Source organism: Macrosteles quadrilineatus, unplaced genomic scaffold (assembly GCF_028750875.1).
Source record: "Macrosteles quadrilineatus isolate MER2022 unplaced genomic scaffold, UCM_ALF_1.0 Scaffold_12__1_contigs__length_5162894, whole genome shotgun sequence".
Lineage (NCBI taxonomy): Eukaryota > Metazoa > Arthropoda > Insecta > Hemiptera > Cicadellidae > Macrosteles > Macrosteles quadrilineatus.
In genome coordinates this window covers 3,864,991-3,885,838 of record NW_026542605.1, presented here as the reverse complement: position 1 = coordinate 3,885,838, position 20,848 = coordinate 3,864,991, and the positions used below count along the sequence as shown (strand labels likewise).

Genomic DNA, 20,848 nt, shown 5'->3' with positions numbered 1-20,848 from the left:
TTTGTTGCACGTTTAAAACGCTTAACTGTTTCAGTGGGAGTTATTAAAATTAACTTGCTGATGGTTCTAGAGATGGTTTGTTTTGTTTCATTCTTCCTACCACCTGCTGTTGCCAGTTTTTTTTTCATTTAAACTGAATTTAATTTATATAATGAGCAGCTTAGTGTCCGATACTTGGACAGTTATTGCTATGTTGCCTAAAAGCATACTCTAACCAACACAAGTAGACTTTCCATCCCATTGTAAATTTTTTAGCTCGTTTTTCGTGTCTAGTTCATGTCCGGTGACACTAGTGGCGAGGAGGTTTTGTTTCTATTATTTAGAGTTAATTTCATTATTTGTTTTTCAATTTTTGGTTATATAACTAGAGGATGAGTTATTGTTTATGATTTTATCGTTTTATTTGGTTATACGTGTGTTTAAAAGGCTGAAATAGTGAGAATCAAATTGTAAACAAAAAACTACCTCTTTAGTGCACCGGATAGAACTAACGATAAAATTGGCTTCAGCTGTTCCATAAGGATGGTAAATGTACTAAGGAAGTATGTTTTATCTATGCTAATAGGTACTCAAATTGTTCAGAATGTGTTATCGTAATTAGTGTGTTAGTGTGTATATGATAGATATTTGTGATTGACAGCACGCCCTGTTTGACCCATACTACGCTTATTTTCATTCTGAAATTGACAACAATATTAACATGGGAATGGATATGGATGTCTACTCTATGTAGTCAAATCGTCATTTTAAGTGGAATAAAAAGATCCTTCAATATTTTCAATTGTTTTAAATCAGTTACCTTAAAATGTAACTTGGCGTTTGCAATTACAAATAGAATATATTTCTGTTGCAAATTTGCTAAATTAATTCATGGATTAGTTTATTGACAATTAATTAATTGCATGGATGAAGAAATATAAGTAGTCAGATGATTAAGTTGTGTTTAATTGGTCTATAATTTATGCGAGGTTTTCATTCTGTATTGTTGCCTACCTAAGGTTGGTTGTTAGGGGGTTTGTTTTTTAATACAAATCCGAGTGCAACTTCATACCACTTCATATTTCTATAATACATAATACAGAGGAATTAAAAGAAATAACGTACGTGTAATCTAGTATATGGTGGCCGAATGGTGGTGCCTTGGAGATTGGATAATCTCTAGTCTCGACACTCGATACACATAGAGAGGTTTATAATAACACTCGGTGCATTATCTTGTTTGTTCTCTCAGGATCATTTACCATCTCCCATGACTCATGACCCGTAACTAACAGCTGACCTTCGGATGCATTTCAACCTCAAACCGCTCAGCTGATGTTTGATTGTAGATTGCCTTATAATGTCTATATCATGAGGTCAAGGTAGTGTAATGTATAACCGCTGGATCAAATTAGATGATTCTCTCCAAAAAATAAACAACACAAAAGGAAAAAAAAATTAAACGGTAATACAGACCTGTAAAGTAAAGTTGCATTCATTCAGTTTGCAAGTGGTGACGTAGCGGCGCTATCTCGGCGCATGCGCAGACAATGGTGGCTCAATTGCGCCTTTTGTCCCCCTGTCATTGGTACGTTCAGCTGTTCTTGCTCTACTTAATAACGGACCTTGGTGGTAAAGTGCATAGAATAGTTGACGGTGGTACTTCGACGGTATAACATTTCTTTTGTTGTTTTGACAGTTTGTTGTAGGCATACAATCAGTGATTTTAAATTTATTTCTGTCTGGAGTATATATAAGACTCTGTATCTTTTTATTTTCGACGAATTAACTTTCCGAAAGGTTTTTTTATAGAATACAATTTTAATTACGTTTTCACTTTATTTTTGTATAATATTCCAAATATGGTTTCAATAAGTTCCAAATAGATTTATCGGTTCGTAGAAACATGTAATTTGTTTTCGTACTTCATAACGTTACGTTTTCAGTAACGTTTATTATTTATTACCAAACAATTTATAGAATTTTTCAAAGTTCGTTTTTAACTACTAGCCTATAACAAAATAGAAGTTGTACGTCTTCTGTTTTGTTGTTGTAAAAATCTGTTCTTTTCTTTCGGGATTTTAAGGAGAGTAGAGTGACAGTTTTATCCTCTCAATAAGATTTGGGATTTTTTTTTACAATTATGTACCAAATCTTTTTGACTTTATGGCCTATGGTTTAAGAAACCAAGTTGAAGTGTAATCGATTTGCTCACAAATTTACTTATCGCAATTCTTATGGAGATATTGTCAAAATCATTTGATCTGTTTTAGGCTCCAAGTCATGTTATCTTTCTGGCATTATACAATTTCTCTATTTTTATAAGGTACTAAGGAAAGTTTGTCTTCTTTATAATTACGTTTTCTTCCTCAGTTTTTTTTTAAGTAACGTAATCAAAATTACTTTTCATATAGGGTAAATGCAAATTAATGCAATACAGTATCATAGTGTACAATTTGTGTTAGTCAATTTAATGCTTATTCATCTGGGAGCGGTTATCGACTATGAATATTCCTTTAACTTTTCTTTGTCACAATAAATAAATAATTTAGTTTCATACTTTTTGCGATATTTTTGTAATATTTCCCTCGCCTCGGATACTGACCTCGCGTCAACACTTGCCACTTCCGAAGCTTTGATTGATGACCTCCTGATCGCCTTTCCTTGATACAGCAAAACGAGGCATTGAACCCCAGTTTCCGAGTTTATTGTTTGTTCAGGGCTATCACAGTATCACGGCAGTGCATTGATAGAGCGCTTTTTCATTTCCTACGATAATTACGACCTTTAAAAAATATTAGCTTCAAGTTGATACATGATTTGCAAGGTTGGGTGATGTGTTTTGTTTTGTTTGATAAGTGTAAGTCTACCATGCACACTTTTGTAATCTTATACAGTTATACATCTAAAATCCTCTTAAGTATCTCTTAAAATAATACATTGTGAAACTTGGAGCTATTTTAATTTTTAAACCCAATACAACTCGGTAATATATTATCTGGTAATAAATGATTGTGAATAGATACATTATGTCGTATTGTGCAATAGCAAAAAAATGTAATAGTATTGTGTTATAAAAGAAAATGAAAGATCTAAACGAGAAAATTTATTATCATTCATATTACCCTAATCAGAAATCAGAAACTGTGTTAGTTATACAAATTGCGTATTCAAGACATAAGACCAGTTTTCCCAGGATCCTCAAAACTCTAGGCGGATTTTTTGCCACCTACATCTTATTGAGACAATTCCACTGCACATTTGTGCATGATACGCATATTTAGTTAGTCATGTAGTCTGAGCTGACCATTTATTTATTTTGGTCAAACAATGGCTTATAAATGGTGTATATTTTTTTCAACCCTAACATTGTGTGTTTTTACAGCAGGTAGAGGTGGGGATGGACCGCCACCACAAAGCCGTGGTGTCCCAGGAGTTGGCCCTGGCTGCAGACATATTTGACCAGTTCTGCACGGCCAACACCCTCAAGACTATCCTGGGACACTTCCGCCACCTCTGTGATGTTCTCCACATCAAGCCCACCAACTTCCCCAACTTCTACCCTAAGCTTAAGGCAAATTTGAAATCGTGGAAGGCACAAGCTCTGTGGATCAAATTTGACAAGCGAGCCGCTCACAAATGCTACAACCGAGGCAAAGCATGTCCGAACACCAGGGTGAGCAATTACCATATCAAAATTTGCTACTTTATAGTCTAATTAAGTCTTTGTTTATTTATTTTGAGGTTTGGGGGAGTATTGAGGTCATAGTAGTTGTTTCTTCATTAGGCCTTCTGTAACAAAGAAAATTATTCTCCTTAGGTCTGAACTAGAAATCCATAGTAAACTGTTATTAGATCTTTGTGGGATTACTTTATCAGCATTGTTTTTTAAAAGCTGTGATTGTAAATTTAATGTCTGATTGGTGATGAAGCGGTTTTAGGTGTTGTATTTCCGGTTGCTGGGTTGCTGTTATAGATGGTTTAACGTACACCTCAGTTATCTTTGTATTGCAATTTGATTTTAACTGTCGGTGGCATAGTCAGCGGGATAGACTTTGCCACTTATAAAAGAAAAGCGGATGTTTTGAGGGGCACTCTTTTTCATCAGTTGCACGTTAAATTAGTTATACTTTACTATCAGCTTTAGAATACATCTTATGGGGTAACAAATTATAGCAATATCACATTTACAAAATTTATTTTTCTAGCTCTGTTGGGGTTTAGGCTCATGGGGTCAATAAAACTATTCTGGGTCAAACATTTTCTGCTTGAGATGCATGCTTCTTCAGTTTAGTGACAAAACTAAAAATTTATAAATTTGGCATGAGGTAATAGCAAGAGTTTTACTAAAAAAATCTGACTTTGATACTAGTTAATGAATTGTAATTACTCATTATCATTACCTTTGACGTCACCTTGGGGAATTAGTACTTAAGCTGAAAATAAATGAAGTGTGAGTAAAGTGAAATGATACATCTAAATTTAATGACTAAGATTGGCTATTCCTAAGATAGGAGACAGGATCATTTATTGAAAGGCCAACCATTAAGGACTGCTCAAGTTTCGATCCATAAAAATGCCCTTTACGTTTCTCAGTATTAAATCGGCAACTATTTTAACAATAATTATCATTGTAGGTATTAATTTTTGTATATTTGTCATAGTATTAGTGTTGTTGCCGCAGGTGCTAGTTATAGGAGGAGGTCCCTGTGGTCTAAGAGCAGCCATAGAGTGTCAGCTGCTGGGAGCCAAGGTGGTGGTGGTTGAGAAGAGGGACAGAATGTCTCGAAACAACGTGCTTCACTTGTGGCCTTTCGTCATCCAAGACCTGCGAGCCCTTGGGGCTAAGAAGTTCTTCGGGAAGTTCTGCGCTGGCTCCATTGACCACATTAGTGAGTTTCACCGGTTTCGTGTTGGGAGTTTCAAGGTTTACTTTGAAGTTAAGGGTAGCCGTAGAGAAGTATGATACAGAGGAAACTCGCCTATGGAACGACCGTGCGCTTTCAGCTCTAGTATGTTGTGCCGGAAATATGCTTGTGACAAGCTAGGAAGAACCCGAGTGGTGAGCGCTTTCCAGAAATTTCTATTGCACAGGGCACAGGGTTTTCCTCCACCAAAGCGTTGATGTACATGAGAGCGAGGAGGTGGAGTTGGTGGACACTAGTGACTAGTGCTAGACATTACTTAAGGGTCCGCCCTACCTCTGCCGTTTTGTGTAAACGCAAGGGTCTGGGGCAACCGTGTTTCCGAAGGCTACACTTAACGTAGAATCAAAGTTAGGGTGACATTTTGAAGAGGATTAAATTGTCTAGAGTGTTGGGGTTTTAATATTTTTAATATTGTACCATAAAGCCTGAAAATCTTCTTTGAATGTAGACGAAAAACCGCAATTTTAAACTGCTTTAACTCATTATAGAATTGTTACTTTAAAATTCTAAAACCACAGTCGCATGATTGTTCTTTGTTCTGTAAAAGCCCACTCATTGTTTTTTACTAGCATGTATGGGTAGTTTACAAAGGCAGTTGCCATGAACGTCTGGCCGCGCTTCTTGCGGTGCTGTTCAATGGCGCAACATAACTACTGAAGCCCGAGCTGAGATTTCCGAGTCAATGTCCTGCCATCGTTAAGTGTACCATTGAATGTTTCCTCTGTATCTTAATTATCTGTGCGGTAGCTAATCAAATCTGACTTACCAGATATATGTGTCATCTTAAATGGTTGCTGACTGTAACTGACAAGTGCTATAATTTTGGTAAAAAAGCTTAAAAATTAAAAATACTCAAAACCTGATGCTGGTGTCTGGCATCTTGGCGTTCAGGTCATTTCAAGTCAGGTCTGAGGCTAAGTAGTCTGATGTGCTCCATTATAGATTGCACTGTATACTTAATTATTAATCATCTGTAGCAAAGAGATAATTGTTAGAAGTATGTGGATACAATATAAAAGCTCCAAATCTTTTCTTACCATTGGCACTTTTTTATTACTGTAAATATATTTATTTTGTAATATATTATCATGGATCAAAGTCGTAGACATGTTTACTCCTTTAATCTATGATATTATGTAACATAACAAAACATGGGTAACAGTCGATCTTTAGTACATTTTTCACACACATCTTTTATTACTCTGTAGAGAAATGTGAGAGGCAAGCCCAATCTAGGATTTAAGGTTTACCAGAGTTGTATAACTATCACTAATGATTGTGAACATTGTTATTGTTTCAGGTATTAGGCAGCTGCAATGTATCCTACTCAAAGTAGCCCTAATATTTGGAGTGGAGATCCATGAAGGTGTAGGGTTTGAGTCTCTGCTGGAGCCTCCCGAGGAACAGACTGAGAGTAAGTCCTTCATTGTACATCTACAGAATATGTTCTTTTAAACTTTATTGGTGTATTGTGGAACAAAGTTTGTTGTAATTCTAGCTTAACCTTGGAGGATGTGGCTTAACACGTTCGCTGCGGTCCATCAAATGGCAGGCGTAGCCCCAGTGCGGCGCAGCCCGCAGCGACGAACAAACCCGATTGCCGGGTGGTTGGCTTTCAAATTTCGATATGACGAATAGCAAATAACGCTCGGTGATGTCCTGCTTTACCACAAGAGTCAACGTAGTTCGCTCAACACCCACAGATAGCAGTACAGCTTGGAACGCAGCCGGTCACATTTTATTGCCAATTGGAGGGAGAAAGACGGGACAACAGTTGATTTTTAAGTTTTCCAGACGGGGATTTTATGGGGAAATTTTACTACCAACCTACACCACAACCAAAAGCAAGTAACCCACTACACGCTAACGTGGTATAGGTCCGCATTCGATTGACGCTAGGGCAAAAACGAAGATATACGAAAGGCATTGCCAAGCGTATCCAATCGGTTATGGCAGCATCTGAACACCGCTCGGCCCGTATCTGATCGGATGTATGCCCACAGTGAACGTGTTAATCAGCTAAATGGGATGGGTGCCAAAGAAGTATAAAGACATTGGGATGGTAAACTTGAAATTAAAAGCATGTCACAAAAACAATACACTTTCATCTCACTGACTGGTAAATCTGTGAAGGAAACTGGAAATTAAAACTCACGGGTTTGCTGTAGTGATGGTCAAATTCAAGAATGTTGAATCCAGAATTCATTAACAGAATAACACAAATTCTACAAAATCGTGTTTTGAATTAAAAGTCTTGAATCCAAGTACAATTTCTGTAAAATACAATATAACCCAATCTGAAAATATATTATCACTAATGATTTATTTGTTTTAAAATAAAATAAAATCAATTCTTAAGTGTAGTTGATTTTCAATACTGTTTACACGATTGTCACTGCATTGTTGTGATTATCTCTTGCGGTCAAGATAGTATCTCACAATTGAGATAATAATGTAAGATTCCTGTTAAGTTTCAAGATTCTTTATATGGTCATTAAACATGAAATACAGTAATAGATCTTGTCAGATTATTAAGTTAGGCTACAAATATTACATATCAGATACATGGTGAATAGACATTTTTAAATTGCCTAGATCATACTTTAAAAACCTGTCAGGTTTCGAGTAGGCTACAAACATTTAAGCTGTACACAAAAAGGAAATCAAAAGAAATAGATAACTGGACATGAATAATAGCACGTAAAAATACTTTACCCTCAAAACTATTGAAAATAGAACTATAAATTTGTCTATTCTATAATTTGTGTCTTTTACTTATTTACTGGATTGGAGTTTCTGGGCTGGACACATCACTAGTTGCTGTCATTGTTTGCAGGAATTGGCTGGAGAGCTCTAACTGATCCTGCTGATCACCCTGTATCTCAGTATGAGTTTGACGTTCTCATTGGTGCTGACGGTCGGAGAAACACTCTTGAAGGTAACAACTGCATTCACTTTCTAAAATTGGTTTTTTGTATGCATTTATTATTTATTATGTTGTCATTAAGTGAAGATAATGATGGTGGATTCAGCACTCTAAATTGTTGCGTTTTTGGTGTGCAGTCATTTAAAAATAGAAATTTTTGAATATTTATGTAAATTGTGTTTGGACAATAAACAAAAAAAAATTAGTGCTTTACTTTTTTCAATGAACTGTTGGTGTTTGTTCATTTAAGACCGTGATAAAAATAAAGTTTTTTAAAGTCTTGGTAATTCATTAAGTAGTATACTTAAATAGTCCCGTAAAATTTGATTCAGTAACAACAAATGTAATTTATTTTAACAACACTTACATAATTCATTGTATTAGAAACCAAAGGTTAGCTAAAAAGTGCAGACAAGACTGTTTCTCAACAATTAAGGAACGGTTCTACCTTCTACCCAACAAATTATAAATTTGATCTTAGACATATATAAACATATATATTATATGCAGTATATGTATATGGATATATATATTATTGTTTGGATTTGTTTAACTATTTTGAATTTTGAGTTATAAAACAACCTACGGCCAAATTTACACTGCATTTAAATATGATTTCTCTAAAGTACTTAAGTAGGCCTACCCAAAACTAATTGTTAATCAGTGACAAATTTTCTATGGGTTGGATATAAGTTAGTATCCTGTGTTATCCATATCTTCTGTTCATCAGGCTTCAAGCGGAAGGAGTTCAGAGGGAAGTTGGCAATAGCGATCACTGCCAACTTCATCAACAAACGCTCCGAAGCAGAGGCAAGAGTGGAAGAGATCAGTGGTGTGGCATTCATATTCAACCAAAAGTTTTTCAAAGATCTCTACGCAACGACTGGCATTGATCTCGAAAACATAGTCTATTACAAGGTAAAACCACTTTGAATACCTGTTACAACTGTAGAGTATCAGATTTGTGGTAAACGTCAAGGTGGTGCTTCATAGAAAGGTTTTTAAGTTGAGCATGTGAGTTTGATATTTCAATCCTGGATGACAAGGTTGAAATTCAGGTCTCTTTATAAACTAATAGTACAATACCTCATTTTAGTGGAGTAGGCCTGTTGACCCAGCTATCTAGGAAACAGCAAATCTAAATGAGAAAAACTGTCTATATTAATTTTAAAAAAAATTCCTTTTCAAAGTTAGTTTTGAAGAAGCAATCTGAGATTAAAAGTAATAGATTTTATTTAGGATTTATGGATTGAATAGTGAACACTTTATTGTTTATCTTATTTATTTGTCAAAGATGGAACATTGAGCACAAAGGCCTAGGTTCTTAAGATTTTTAGTGAAAATAGCAGGCTGAATGGGAAAAAGTCCAAACTGGCACAAGAAACACAAACTTTTTACACTATATACACAAAGCATTAGACTATCCCACTGTCACTGACAGCATTTTCAACTAAGGAAATTGACCTTAGGTAAAATATTTAAACGTAATTTGATGATTTCTAATCCTACTACTTACTCTTCAATGTACCGTGTCAATTTTCCAGGACGAAACGCACTACTTTGTAATGACAGCGAAGAAAACTAGCCTCATCGAAAAAGGTGTGATTCTCATGGACTATCCTGACACTGCCAAACTGTTGTCACCGGACAACGTGGACAAGGCGGCGTTGGAAGAGTACGCTCGTCAAGCAGCGGACTTCTCCACCAACTACAAGCTACCTCATCTCGAGTTTGCGGTGAACCACTACGGCCAGGCGGACGTGGCGATGTTTGACTTTACCTCAATGTATGCAGCAGAGAACGCTAGTCGAGTGGTGGAGAGGTGGGGACATCGACTGCTCATGACACTGGTCGGGGACAGTCTGCTTGAGGTGTGTTTGACCATGATTAGTTTGTTATTTTGAAAGGGAGTTGAACATTTCTTTCGTTGATTTGTTTTCAAAAGTCCGGTAAGGAGAGTGATGCGAGTTTCAATGGTGTGTGAAATAAGCAATATCATGGATTATCTGCCACTTAAAATTTGTCTGTACAGTTTAGATTTGAAGTGTCAACTGGGTTTTTGTACGACCTGATTGACTTATACACCTTCACTTTAATCCATTAGCATGCATATACAAGTAAAAGTCTGCCTGGATTTAGCAAGTTCAAGGTAGCTAGAACACAGAACATGACCTAAGTAGTCCATTGAATCACACCTGCTAGCGCTAGTGTCGCTATAGGAGGTCACAGACTGTTTTGCTTTTATTTTAGTATTTATATAATACAATATTTTGTTTAGTATCTCAGAGTTATTTTGTACACACTAAAACTACATGTTTGGTTTTTTTACATTCGTTATACCTGCGTATAACTTATTTAGCTGTAGTGTTTCTGTACTCTACCTTTGTTTTGTTTTCAGCCATTCTGGCCGACAGGGTCCGGTTGTGCCCGAGGGTTCTTATCCTCCATGGATGCTTGTTGGGCCGTTCGGAGTTGGGGCTTGGGCAACAACCCTTTAGAGGTGAGTACACCTCCGATATTCCTACACAGAAAACCTTTAGGTTACCTATTAAATAATTGTGTACTCTAAATATAATTTTTAGTTCAAATTTATAGTATACTTATCTGTATAGCCGAGTGATCATAGTTCTCGCCTTCATATCTGAAGGTCGCTGGTTTGATTCCAAGCAAGTTTGTTTCCAGACCCAGATGCCTTATGTCATTGGTCTATCGATTAATGATACTACCTAACGGAAAGGTTGATATTAGATAATATATAAGATGGATTTGGACTGTTTCCTTTTAAAAAAACTTAAAATAAATGCCACAGGCGAAGATAAACTATAAGTTATATAGATCAATTACAATTCAAACATAATTAATCAAAAAAACTCACTATGATTTTTTTATAGATTTTTCATGCAACTGTCAAACAAATTTCACAAACATATCAACAATTAAATAGTTCATAGTCCTAACATTCGTTAAACTGTGGAAAATGGCAAAAATATGGACTTGAACACTGAACTGGTCACTTCACGGCTAAAAGAGTTAAATGATAGTGAAAAAATCATTTTTCAATCAGACCTGATGTTAGTTAACCCTCCGAGTGTCCCTAGTTTTGGCCTTAATGTTTGCCTATTTTTTGCGCATTTGCAAGGTTTTATTAAAACGGATCTGAGAAGCTTAAAAACAATGTTAATTATACTGTTCTATATACCATTTTGTTTGGAAAATCATGGGCTTCAATATTATACATAAAACATAAGGAACATTTGTTCCAAAAAAAATTTTTAGGTAAAAAAAAAATATTTTGGAAAATTTTCAAAAAAAAAAAAATAAGTTTGCGCTCAATGAAATTGTATAAATTACAGGCCTATAAATATTTGAAAATAGCCACTTTGTTCTAAATTTTATGAGGATTACAAATATATAATAATATAAGGAAGTAGATTTGCAAATAAATAAGTTATGGGCAAAAAACAGATTTCAGTACATAGTGTTTAGTTAAGAATGCATAGCCTAACCATAGCTAGGAATCTGGCTGACAATTTACATCAATATCACTACCTACTTCTTCAGGATCATCAACCAGCCCTTCAAAATCACTTAAATCTTCTTATAATGCACCACGTATATCACTACTTTTGATTTTTAACACTAAAACAATGATAAACGTAATAAAACACATCAGTCATCGGTGCGAGGTTAACCAAGCTGTTTGCAAATACGCACGTCAGCTGTCTGCTACAATTATGATCGGCTCAAGAAAAAAAAGCGCTTAGAGACAGACCTCGGGAGAAAGCTTAGAATCTGCCAAATAAAACTATACCTAACTCGATCCAGTTCAATCCGATTTTGTCAGTCACAGAGCCTTCGCCGTAAACAGTGTTTGTGAGTCGAAAAATCGACACAAAACACTACACAAAGTGTGTTATGTGTCGATTTTTCGACACAACACTCGGAGGGTTAAATGGATGAATTTATATGGATTGTTTTTATTCTATTATGCATTTGATTGTATCATTTGTTTTATTTTATTCCTGTCATTTAATGCCAATGGTATATTTTATGTTTTGGCAAGAGAATGGTTCAAACCCTGGCTAATTTTACTGTCATCAACCTTTTGTTAGTAGCATTAATAGCCTTTCAAATTATTATTATTATATCATTACCTATTCCGAGTTCTATGATACACCAACTATGTATATTGTGACAGGTGGTTGCAGAGCGTGAAAGCATCTACCGCATCTTGGCGCAGACGACGCCAGAGAACCTGCAGAGGGACGCGACATCTTACACGCTTGACCCGCATACGAGGTATCCTAACCTCAACAGTCGGTGTGTGATGCCGGTTCAGGTGAGTCAGTGTATCAGTAAACGCTGACGATTTCATCGCAACTTGTGTTGTTTTTCTCTTCAAAGCACAGGGTTTTCAATGATATAGTCTAAATATCAATTTTAAACTGTAAAATTGACCTCTAAATTATTTGGCATTCGATATGTTACAGTCTCTTTGTTGCGACATTGATCCCTTGTGTTTGTAATTACTTGTTGAATCTTATAATCTTTATTTATATATTTTTGGGTTTGCAAACTTGACAAACTTCTCCTGTGATAAGATTGCATTCTGAAATATTCCCAAAATATGTTAAATCCTGCCCAGAATACTTATGAATTTTCAGGCATTGGACATTACTTTCTAAAAAACTTCCTAATTGGTGGAAGCTAGTTATTTATCTTCCCAAGATAGTTTGATTTTGTTCCGGAATTTTGCTGAGTATTATGTCAGGACACCCTCCTAATATCTGGCCATTCTGCAGAAGTAAGTTGAATGAATCTTACTTGATAGTGATAGCAGTGGACTTTAGACTGAAAACCTAGGAGTGTTAAGTTTTATTAAAGTTGTAAATTATCTAAATATTGTTGAGCTCATTAAAACAACCATTGTTTGTGGACAGGTCCGCGGTTTGTTTACGTCAGATGCAGCCGGGGTGGTAGAGGCTTTACTCGCTGCTCCCTCGTTGGCTCTACAAGACCAGCCTAAGAAGCGAAGAAAGAGAGGTTAGTATCTGACAAGTTTATATTTATTTAAAGAGATATAAAAAGTTAAGATTGTGTTTATCTCATGAAATACACTTCCTTATTATGAGCGGTCCATCTAGGAATAAGCCTACGAAGTAAAGTTATTTTTATCGCTATGAGTGTTCAATGAAGGGTTAAGAATTAAGTGTTGAAAGATTTACAGATGTGATCAGCCCTGTGATAAACCAGAGTGAGACAAATTCTAAGCTTGGTTGTGACAATCATGCTTGTCACTTTCAATACTCAAATTTAAAAGAAATTTCTTGAAGGTGTAGGGCGGGATAAACTTGAATGAGTCCACAAACCACCATGATTGGGCTATGGGAATGGGGTGTTATGGGGGTAAAAATGGGTTTTCTCATTTTCACCCTCAAAACATAAAATTTATCAATTTCTGTTTAAACCTTTTTGAAGAGCTTAAAAAACCAAATAATTTAGTAAATTGAATTGTTTTTTATTCAAGTATTGGTGACAAAGAAAATTCAATAAATTAAAAATTTAAAATCCCCATGTTATTCTTATGGAGAATAAGTAAACTTTACTTGTTTATGGATATATTCTGATAAAACTTGGCAAATTTATTTATTTGATACTAAGCTATTCATATTTTACTAAAAAAACACACTTTATTACCCTCCTGTAGCTGCAAACCTAGGTACTTGTTAAACCTAATGTTATTTAATTATATTTAATTGAAAATTCAATAAGATAAATGGAAATTCGCTTAGTCTGCAGGTTTCTTGTAGCAGGGGTTAAAGTTTTGAACAGGAAGACTGAATGCAGCGCATCCAGCGCTCGAGGATGGCATAAGCAATTCTATGTGCAATGTATTTTGAATAGGGTTTGTATATTATTAATGCAATGTCTCATATCCTCACTTACATCTATCAGCAGATACGGTGTATTCATATTGATAATTTATCTATCTTTTTTCCATTGACGGGGTGCAGCCGTGGTGTACAGAAGGGGTTAGTGTTTCATATTTTGGTTTTGTCCGATGTACCCTGTGGTCAACGTACCTCTTCATGTGCTTCAGGAGAGCTTTTTTGTGATTTCCCCCCTTTACCTGCCTGATGGAATATGTTTATCCCTGAAATGTCATACTTTGTTTAAAATTTTATATAAAACCCAGTGATTTGTGTTCAATCCAGCATGGGTTAAAGTATTGTTTATTCAAATATCCAGTGCTTGCTTTTTCAGCATGACTTTGTTGAATTGTTTTTTTATTCATGCATTTTTTTATACTAGTCTCAGAAAGAAATTATAACAAAGTCAATGTTCGTATTTCAATATCTATATGTTTGCTTTGTGTCTCTATTGTCATTTGTAATTTAATGGTTCTAGTATGAGAATAAAAAAAAACTTGCTAACCAATACTACAAAATTTAATGAGTAATTGTTTAGTCTATTGTCATCGGAATGGATAGATTGTACTTTCCAAACAATATTTGTAGCTATTAGCTAATAAACTGGTTATAGGTTTGGTTGAATATGATAGATCTTTTCAATTGTTTAAAATATCAATGTTGCCAAATATTGGCTGTACAATCTCCAAATACAGAATTGTACACAGCACTGTTTGGTAACTACTGTATTTTTACCATGTTAAAAGTTTAAAAGTAATCCACAGTAAATAAATCAATTGGTGTAAAGTTGTTTTTTTACAATATTCAGTTGTCTGGAACGACTGATGATTTTATACCTCTTGTAGTCATGTGAATTTTTTGTAATTAATTCGGTGTTTTTAAGCTAGCTGATAATTTATTGATTTCAGGCTCAAAATAAAAGTTCACAAAACATGACACTGATATTTAATTCTTATAAAGGATCTCTTCAATCTGCTCCAATGATTGTCTCTCTGAATAAGTTGTCTAAAAAAATTAATTATCAATGTTGTGCTGTTTTATGACTTAAGTTATTTGATTAACCCCTGACATCTTGTTTCATCATGATAAGTGTTTGGTGATTGTTGTAGATACTCAGGTTCACCCCGACACTCTGCTACATTGGCTCAAGAAGCAGGTCGCGCTGTATGACAGTGTTCACATCAACGACATGAGCAGCTCATTCAAGGATGGTCTGGCGTTGTGTGCCATCATCCACCGCTACAGGCCGGACCTCGTAGACTTCCACTCTCTCGTGCCACAGGACGTAGCAAAGAACAACCAGCTGGCCTTCGACATACTGGAGAGGGAGCTGGGCATTCCACCGGTATGTCCCTCTATGTTTTGTATTTTTTGTTTTAAATACTTTTGTTTTGTCATTTTTTTTTTTTTTTTTTTTTTTTTTTGTAAGGAAATAGTTCCAAACCCTAGTTTTGATGCTCGTTATTATCCAACCATGACTTTTGAACTCTGGTACAAGAAAGAGCCTATTGAGTCTGATGATGATTGGAGTGTCCAATCGAAATTGATCACCACTTACCATCTTTTTTGTATATTTACCGTCTTGTGAGTAACAGTATAAGCGTAAATATATGTTTCAAGTGTTATAAGACGTTTCTTTTATTTACTTTCCGCAAAGAAAGACAAACAACTTTATTCATTAAAGTTGAAATTGTTCCCCATCACCATCAGCATTTTAAACCAAGAAAGGTTTCAGTCTGCTTGTAAAAGTTTTTGGGTTCATTGATTTTATAGGGTGTCCCACAAAGAGGTTGCTAATTTCGAACTTTTGCTAACTTCGAGGTTGCTACTTGGAATTTTTGCAGCTGCAACAAACGCATATGTAAAAAAAAAATACCTCCCAGCCCCACTTGATTCTTACCAATCAGAACAAAATGGTGGAACTTTAAAATAATGGTGCGCTTTCTTTAAATAGTTGTCATTGAAAAATCATTTTCAATTAATTCTTGATTTGAAAAAAAAGAAACACATTTCTGGAGTATATACAAAATTAATAATCATAGACGTTGGATACTATAGTAGTCTAAACATATAATATGCATATATCATAAATTAAATGTTATAACTGTAGTGTTTCAAATGTATAGTGTGTTTGACGTGACTGTTATATCAATTCAAAAATGGCTACCCCTTTAAGAGAAATCCTGAATATCATTTTATGAACCAATTCATTAGTATCACATAAATATTTTTCAAAGCAACTTCATTTGGCATTAGTTAATTTTGACCTGAGACCTAAGGACCAATGTTTTACTCGACCCGGCCTGACCAGGGCCGGATTTCCCAATAGGCCCGGCAGGCCCGGGCCTATGGGCACAAGCTTTCAGAGGGCGCAAGGCCGAGAGGAAGACATATTTTTTTAAATAGGTACCTATTAAAAAAAAAAGTAGTTATAGTTGATAAAAAAACTCATGCTAATAAAGCATTCTGATTCTGAAGTTTATAGGATGAAATAATTGTTAGAAGATTTAAACTATTTTTCAGAACTACGCATAAATTTTGTTAAAACATTGGTAACGAACAGTGGTACGGAAATAGGCTGTAGGGATGTTGTCGAGCGCCCGAATCGTATTGCCACTACGTTGGCTCGGTGCTACTGATCGGAGTGATAAGGGTGCATGCGTGCTAGACACTGTTGCCACCAAACATAAAAAACAAATAACTCACAAAACAAAAGTTATTGACTAATCTTTTGATTAGTTTACAACAATCTGCAGGATCAAGTTAAAATATATGTGTTGAATATATAAAAAAAATGAATAATTTATCTTTAAAATTAACGAAAAAATATTAATCTCAGTTTGCAACAGGTTTTCGACAAATTCAATACCTTCCAAAGCACCATTAATGCTGTATTTTTCTCCTCAGACCTAAGGATCGATAGGGTTGGCCGGAATATTGCTCTGTTTTGCTTTGGAAATATAACCTAGATGCAGTAGATTAAATATAACTTAAGTCGACTAGCTATCAAATTGTTAATTCAAATTTTTTCATGTCTAGTTCATGTTGGTGACACTGGACGTTAGTTTTGACATAGGCCTACTTTTGTTTCTATTATTTTAGGGTTAGTTCTATGATGTGTGTTTTAATTTCTTGTAATATAACCAGGAAACTACCTATTGTTTATGATTACATCGTTTTATTTAGGATAAACTAAGTTTAAATGACAAGAATTGTTTTCAGCTAGTCCATAATGATGACAAATCTACTAAAGGAGTATGTTTAATCTATGGTATCACGAACTGTATGGAGTTCATGTTTTTGGGCCTGAAATTGGAATCAATGGCCATGTTTTTTGCAGGAATGCTCGGTGGGTTGAGTTGTATTGTTTCAGTCCCACAAACGTGAGCATTTACTAAAAGCATAAAATTGCTGAAGTGTTTAAGGCTGCACTTTATTAAGGAAAACGAGTAAATTCTTCAAAAAACTTGCAATGATAAAATTCCGACCAGGAGTGGTATTCAAGCAATTAACTTAGGCCTATGGGCATGATAGCTGTGGCCAGACTAAGGGCGGAAAATTATTTGGGCCTAGGGGCGCCATAATGCTAGATCCGGCCCTGGGCCTGACCTGGTTTTCTACTTACTGTACTTTCTGTTACCCTGCCAGAACAATCTGTTACTCTGCTGGAAATTTACAGGAACTATTGAATTTAAATGTTGCATTGGAATTTGCTGGATTTAAATTTGAAAATTGCTGGAGGAGAGATTTTAACCCTTTGTATATTGTTTAAACTTGTTTGGACTTAAGTTCCAAGAAATTTATATTTTATAAATTTTCTCAGCAATGGAAAGCCACACATAAACACCAAGTTTACAATGCTTAACTATAAGCTAAAAAATAACAAACTGTGCGACTCCATACTACCTAGCATATAGCAGTGGGAGAATGCCCAAACGCAAAGAAAGTATTTTGATAACTAGCTACAGATACAAATAAAAAAACTACACTGTGTGCATGGTGCATGAGTGTATTCGCTTATGTTATTCAAAGAGTTAAATTAATGTCCCAATTCCGTAAAATTTTAATGTATATTTCAGACATGTATGTTACTGTTATCTGACAAAGTTGTACATGTTAGGTTATGACTGGCCTGGAGATGGAGCAGTGTGAAGTACCAGACACACTCGCCATGTTGTCCTACCTCTCTCAGATCTATGACACATTCCGTGGCGAGATACCTCACATCAAACACCCTAAGTTGGTGAGTAGCCTTGCAAAACATTGATAACCAAGCACACTGGATTATTGAGCGGAGTTCTTATACTACACTCCTGCTTTTGTTTTACAAATACTCCTCCTGAAGCGATCTGTAATTATTCTGTAATTGTAATTGTAATTATTTATATATAATTTATAAAAACCTGCACTCCTTCAAGTTCTCAATCGCTTACACATACTCCCTCTATATTCCATGTCTAATTCTTTTTTTCCATCGTATACAGTGTATTAAATTTTTATTTTTTTACTTTGTAATAAAAAAAGGTTTTATGTTACAGTATAGTAATTGTTCAAATATATGTATTAATACTTTATTACCCTGCAAAATAACTATTTTTATTTTTATTTTTTTTTTAGTTTTCTTTTACTCAAACAATTTTACTTCCAGGGTATAAAGGATGCTGCAAATTGAATAAAATATCCCCCCTCTATTATGGGTGAATAGAAAATTTAACTTTTTATTTTGTTTTACTAAGTTTCTTGGTGTACTATGTCAGATTATAATTAACTTAACTAATCATATCCATATAATTTTTTTTATCACAGGACTATTTTGATAAATATAGAGTTATCAACTACCAAATGTATTAACAAAGTTATAAACAGTTTTTTATCCATATAAGCTGATTACTTTTTTATCTTCAAGATTCTTTTTGATACTGTTATTATGTTAATGACTCTATTGTTTTGTTCTTTTTTCCTAGGATGAGAGTGAGTTGTTAAAGGAACAGAACAATGTTACCATGATGAACACCAAGTTGCGTAATCTGACCCAGCTGTCCACGTCACACCAGCGGACGACGCAGCACACGCGACTAACCTCCCCACGAGACCGTAGACACCCGAGACACTCAGACACGACACCTCGGCGTGCGCGCAAACGACGAAGCGACAAAGCCTCTCCTAGCCTGGTACGACACTTTTCACTTCTTATAAGATTCATAAGTCTTGATTTAATATCTTCTAATATCCAAGTATATTAGCGAATTTCCCTATAGGGAAGTAGCTATTACCGTAGGTGGCACGGTAAGACCTAGACCCGGGACCGATTTACTTTTTCATTTTGATGTTCCCAGAGGCCAAAAACACCATTCGTTCAAATTTTTATATATGTATATATATATATAGACTTATATATATATATACGTCCGTGAACGCGATAACTTGAGTAATTTTTGTCCGATTTTGATGAAATTTGGTTTAAAGGTGTAAAGCGAGATAAACTTGAATGAGTTCGCGAACCAGCATGATCGGACCATGGGAACGGGGCTTTCCGGGGGGGTTTTATGGGGTAAAAATTGGTTTTTCTCACTTTTGACCCTCAAAACACAAAATTTCCCAATTTCTCTTGAAACCTTTTTAAAGAGCTTAAAAAAACAATTAATTTAGTATATAAAAAAAAGTATTTTTGTTCGGTTAATAGTAACGGAGAAAATTAAAAAAATTGTAAATTTAAAATTCCCATGTTTTTCTTATGGAGAATATTGTCAAACGTTGTAGTTTGCTTGTTTATGGATATATTTTGTATTTTGATCAAATATTTTTTTTTGTACTAAGCTATCAATATTTTACAAAAAAAAACACACTATATTAGTTTCCTTGTAGCAGCAAACCTAGGTACTGGTTAAACCTAATGTTATTAAAATATATTTAATTGAAAATCAATCAAGACAAATGGAAATTCGCTTAGTCGGCAGGTTTGCTGCGGCGGGGGTATCTCCTTTTATACATACTTTATTTCTTCTACTAATTTTTTCCTAAGAAATATAAGATAACTTTAAACTTCTATATTTTTTTCAAACCAAATGTTTTTAGGTTTGCTTCATTTTTTGTCCAAATATGAATAAGAATAGTGTAGTATATGGTATAACTTATTTTAAAAGTTGCACAGGACATATTACTTGATTTGTTATGGGAAAAGGAGATTGATAAAAAAGTGTCTTTATATCTGTATGTTAAAGAACATATGACAATATTTCCAGTTTAGTTATTTTTTGCAAATTTGAGTTTAATTTTTAAATATGATAACAATCAGCTATTCTTAAGAAAAAGTTGTACTGCTGCAGAAATAATACCTAAAAATGTAGATATTCTCTTTTTTTTACAAATTAAGCTACGCCTTGGAATAATATTAAGTGCTGTAAGATGTGTATTGGTGTTTCTGTGGGGCGGTTTAGCGTAGGAGATTACCACGAATAGAGCTCAACGAAGATATTCCAGGAGGATGTCTAGAACGCCAACTAGAGAGAGCCTCATTGGCTGTAAGTTCCGTGACCCCCTCCACCACCCCGCTCAGATAACATCCCCCATATTGTGATTTACCATCATGTGTACATTGTAATGTTAAAGCTCTGACAAAAAAAAACAATTAAAATCAATTTGATTACAAACTAAATATCTTTTTTCAACATATTTACTAGCCTTCTATTTCATTACCAACTCTTTGCATTTTAAAATTTGTAAAGCACTTTGTCACATTCAGACACGCGTATATGAACTTTTTCATATAGAAGCAGATTTTTTGTTGCTGTATTTTTTTGGTTGTGTTTTGCATCATGTGTGACTTTTTAAAATATGTTTTATGTTACTGATTACTTAATTATAAAAGGGACTATATTTTGTTATCAAGCTGAACTGTACCCCTTTCCAAAACAATTACTGAGTAAGTTACTTTACTTTTCCTTTAAATATGATTTCAAAAGTTGATTTAACAATTTCAAAGTAGTATTGTTTGGTTTTACTTGGAATTTATCAAATACTGAGCTGTCAGTATATCATTGATTAATTGTCACCAACATTTTTGCAATAACAGGACATGCAAGTGA

General features: G+C 34.8%; 1 protein-coding gene across 10 annotated transcripts in view; it reads left to right on the top strand.

The window, feature by feature from the left end:
* Window positions 1-20,848, top strand: part of LOC129004874 (F-actin-monooxygenase Mical-like) — a 138,527-nt gene that overhangs the window by 72,064 nt on the left and 45,615 nt on the right. For 7 of the 10 annotated variants that reach the window (XM_054433562.1, XM_054433566.1, XM_054433564.1 and 4 more), the window contains 14 exons: window positions 3,365-3,655; window positions 4,664-4,871; window positions 6,208-6,321; window positions 7,744-7,845; window positions 8,564-8,751; window positions 9,378-9,704; window positions 10,232-10,333; window positions 12,032-12,172; window positions 12,774-12,876; window positions 13,848-13,865; window positions 14,873-15,108; window positions 17,884-18,006; window positions 18,728-18,934; window positions 20,201-20,284. In XM_054433562.1, the coding sequence (XP_054289537.1) occupies window positions 3,380-3,655; window positions 4,664-4,871; window positions 6,208-6,321; window positions 7,744-7,845; window positions 8,564-8,751; window positions 9,378-9,704; window positions 10,232-10,333; window positions 12,032-12,172; window positions 12,774-12,876; window positions 13,848-13,865; window positions 14,873-15,108; window positions 17,884-18,006; window positions 18,728-18,934; window positions 20,201-20,284 (2,229 nt within the window). In that variant the 5' untranslated portion in view covers window positions 3,365-3,379. The remainder of the gene's footprint in view (window positions 1-3,364; window positions 3,656-4,663; window positions 4,872-6,207; window positions 6,322-7,743; window positions 7,846-8,563; window positions 8,752-9,377; window positions 9,705-10,231; window positions 10,334-12,031; window positions 12,173-12,773; window positions 12,877-13,847; window positions 13,866-14,872; window positions 15,109-17,883; window positions 18,007-18,727; window positions 18,935-20,200; window positions 20,285-20,848) is intronic. The other 3 variants (XM_054433568.1, XM_054433567.1, XM_054433565.1) reach the window with 2 other exon arrangements.